Source organism: Micropterus dolomieu, linkage group LG19 (assembly GCF_021292245.1).
Source record: "Micropterus dolomieu isolate WLL.071019.BEF.003 ecotype Adirondacks linkage group LG19, ASM2129224v1, whole genome shotgun sequence".
NCBI lineage: Eukaryota > Metazoa > Chordata > Actinopteri > Centrarchiformes > Centrarchidae > Micropterus > Micropterus dolomieu.
This window is the reverse complement of record NC_060168.1, coordinates 6241252-6243816: the sequence shown is the minus strand read 5'-3', so window position 1 is coordinate 6243816 and position 2565 is coordinate 6241252. Positions and strand designations below refer to the sequence as shown.

The window sequence follows — 2565 nt, the reverse complement described above, 5'->3', positions numbered from 1 at the left end:
TTTCTTAAATATTCAGGATTGAGGGTTTATTAACATTTTGGATTGACTGAGAGCACGGTATTTGTTCAATAATAAAATTAATCCTCAAAAATACAACTTGCCTAATAATTTTGCACACAGTGTACAGCGGTACATGCCCCGGCCATACAATTGATGAAAGGCATTTGTTTCCCTTTGATTCTCTCCTGCATTCAGTCTTCATGCTGACTTAAACACATTCTGAACGTCTCCTTACTGACTGCACAGAGATCAGGGAAACGCATCATCACTCATATCTCACTGTGGGTGAAACAAACAAACATTCCCCACTGATCATACCACTTGTTGAGGTAAAAGCCAATGTTTTTCAGAGTGTTTAATCAAATTCCCCTAAATTGTAACACCCTGCTGAAAGCACAGAATGGGCAGGTGCATAACTTAGACCAATGTACTGTCCACTCCTTCTCCTCCAGAGGTTTGTTGCTGAATCTTGCTTAAAAACAAACGTCCACATTATTTCCAGAAGAAAAAGTCAGTTGGGTCTGTATGTCGGTCATGTCAGCGGACCACACAGATGTCCAGTATACAGAATTTGGCTCTACAGGTGGGGCAAGGTACTCTGCTGGACAACCAGGTCTCAGGTCTTTGCTGGTCTTGGCGGCTGGCGAACCATCGACCCAGACAGGACAGACACCACATGGGTCTGCAGAAACACTGCTGGCACTCATTATCAGCTCCTACAACACACAGCACTCACAGAATCAGAGGCACAGTGACGTTAACCCACACACACACACACACACACACACACACACACACACACTCTTACCTTCTACATGGCAGAGTCTAACCAGCTTGATGCTTGCTGGAACCTGCATACAGCCGATGCAAGGCTCTATCTCCTGTGTTTGGACAGAGAACATTCTTCAGATTCATCGTGCATGAGCTTTCCAACATGCCTGTTGCATAAACACACAAACAGTAGCATACCTGTCCACTGGGGAGTGTGTACCGCTGATTGAGGTCCACCTGAGCTCTGAATGTTTCCAGGAAGAGTTCACTGATCGTTTGGTGGATCACTACATTGGCAGAGTTTCTGATGGGAGCGTGTAGCTTCTCCCTGAACTCTGCATACTCCGTAGAGTTGAGCCTGGAAACAGTGGAAAAGTAACTTAGCTTTTTGGGACATGGTATTCGGTGTTTTGTCCTGACAGCTCAAGCCAACACAAACACGTACCTGATATCAAAGGGTCTGACAGCAGGGTTGACGCTGTCCACTCTCAGGGTCAAGATTTGTGTGGGGGAGGCAGAGTCTGGACTCAGCTGGTGCTGTCTAGACTCTGTCACTGTCACATGACATTCACTCTGTAAGGCCATGTAGACGTGATAGGTTGTCACCTAGAGACAGAAGAGGGTAACACATGTGGATGAATGTAAAGAGGGGTTTTTGGCTGATTTAGAATTCATTCAGAATGAAAACACAGTAAACGGGACCCAACCACTCTGATGAAGAGGAGTCTAAATTGGGCGGACTTGCATCAGATGTTGCTTTGGCCAAGGCTGACTGCTGACGTCTGCTCCTCGCTGTGTGTGTGCCTTTAAGTTCACAGCTGATTTGTATCACTGTAACATGCGATCATTTAAAATGTATCATGATGCCCATTATATATGTGTGGCAGTTTCTTTGCATGTGGGATCTTAATGGGAAAAACTACACCTTCCATTATGCTTTGCTCTTTGTGAATTCCAGTGTCATGATAACTTGTATAATGTGATTTTAGTTTGTTTTGACTGATGTAAACTGAGCCAATTAGAGATCACTTGAAGGGGAGGGGGAAAAAAGATCTGAAGTCTGAAGAGAAGTAACGAGAGAAGACGCACGTGCGAGAGAGAAGCGGCTGTGTATCGATGTGCGGTAAAACTTTCAGTTGAATTCGGAGAGAATTAATATTTGTAGACTTAAGTACACATGTATCAGCACAACTATTACCTTGCAGTTAATTTACAGTGAGGAAAATAAGTATTTGAACACCCTGCTATTTTGCAAGTTCTCCCACTTTGAAATCATGGAGGGGTCTGAAATTGTCATCGTAGGTGCATGTCCACTGTGAGAGACATAATCTAAAAAAAAAAAATATCCAGAAATCACAATGTATGATTTTTTAACTATTTATTTGTATGATACAGCTGCAAATAAGTATTTGAACACCTGAGAAAATCAATGTTAATATTTGGTACAGTAGCCTTTGTTTGCAATTACAGAGGTCAAACGTTTCCTGTAGTTTTTCACCAGGTTTGCACACACTGCAGGAGGGATTTTGGCCCCCTCCTCCACACAGATCTTCTCTAGATCAGTCAGGTTTGTGGGCTGTCGCTGAGAAACACGGAGTTCGAGCTCCCTCCAAAGATTCTCTATTGGGTTTAGGTCTGGAGACTGGCTAGGCCACGCCAGAACCTTGATATGCTTCTTACAGAGCCACTCCTTGGTTATCCTGGCTGTGTGCTTCGGGTCATTGTCATGTTGGAAGACCCAGCCTCGACCCATCTTCAATGCTCTAACTGAGGGAAGGAGGTTGTTCCCCAAAA

General features: G+C 44.0%; 1 protein-coding gene across 3 annotated transcripts in view; it reads right to left on the bottom strand.

Moving 5' to 3' along the window:
- Positions 1 to 2565, bottom strand: part of tmem129 (transmembrane protein 129, E3 ubiquitin protein ligase) — a 12423-nt gene continuing 9858 nt past the window's right edge. For 2 of the 3 annotated variants that reach the window (XM_046031598.1, XM_046031600.1), the window contains exons 4-7: positions 1217 to 1377; positions 970 to 1129; positions 809 to 881; positions 1 to 682 (exon numbers count right to left, since the gene is read on the bottom strand). In XM_046031598.1, the coding sequence (XP_045887554.1) occupies positions 474 to 682; positions 809 to 881; positions 970 to 1129; positions 1217 to 1377 (603 nt within the window). In that variant the 3' untranslated portion in view covers positions 1 to 473. Of the gene's footprint in view, positions 717 to 808; positions 882 to 969; positions 1130 to 1216; positions 1378 to 2565 lie in introns of all 3 variants that reach the window. The other variant, XM_046031599.1, reaches the window with a different exon arrangement.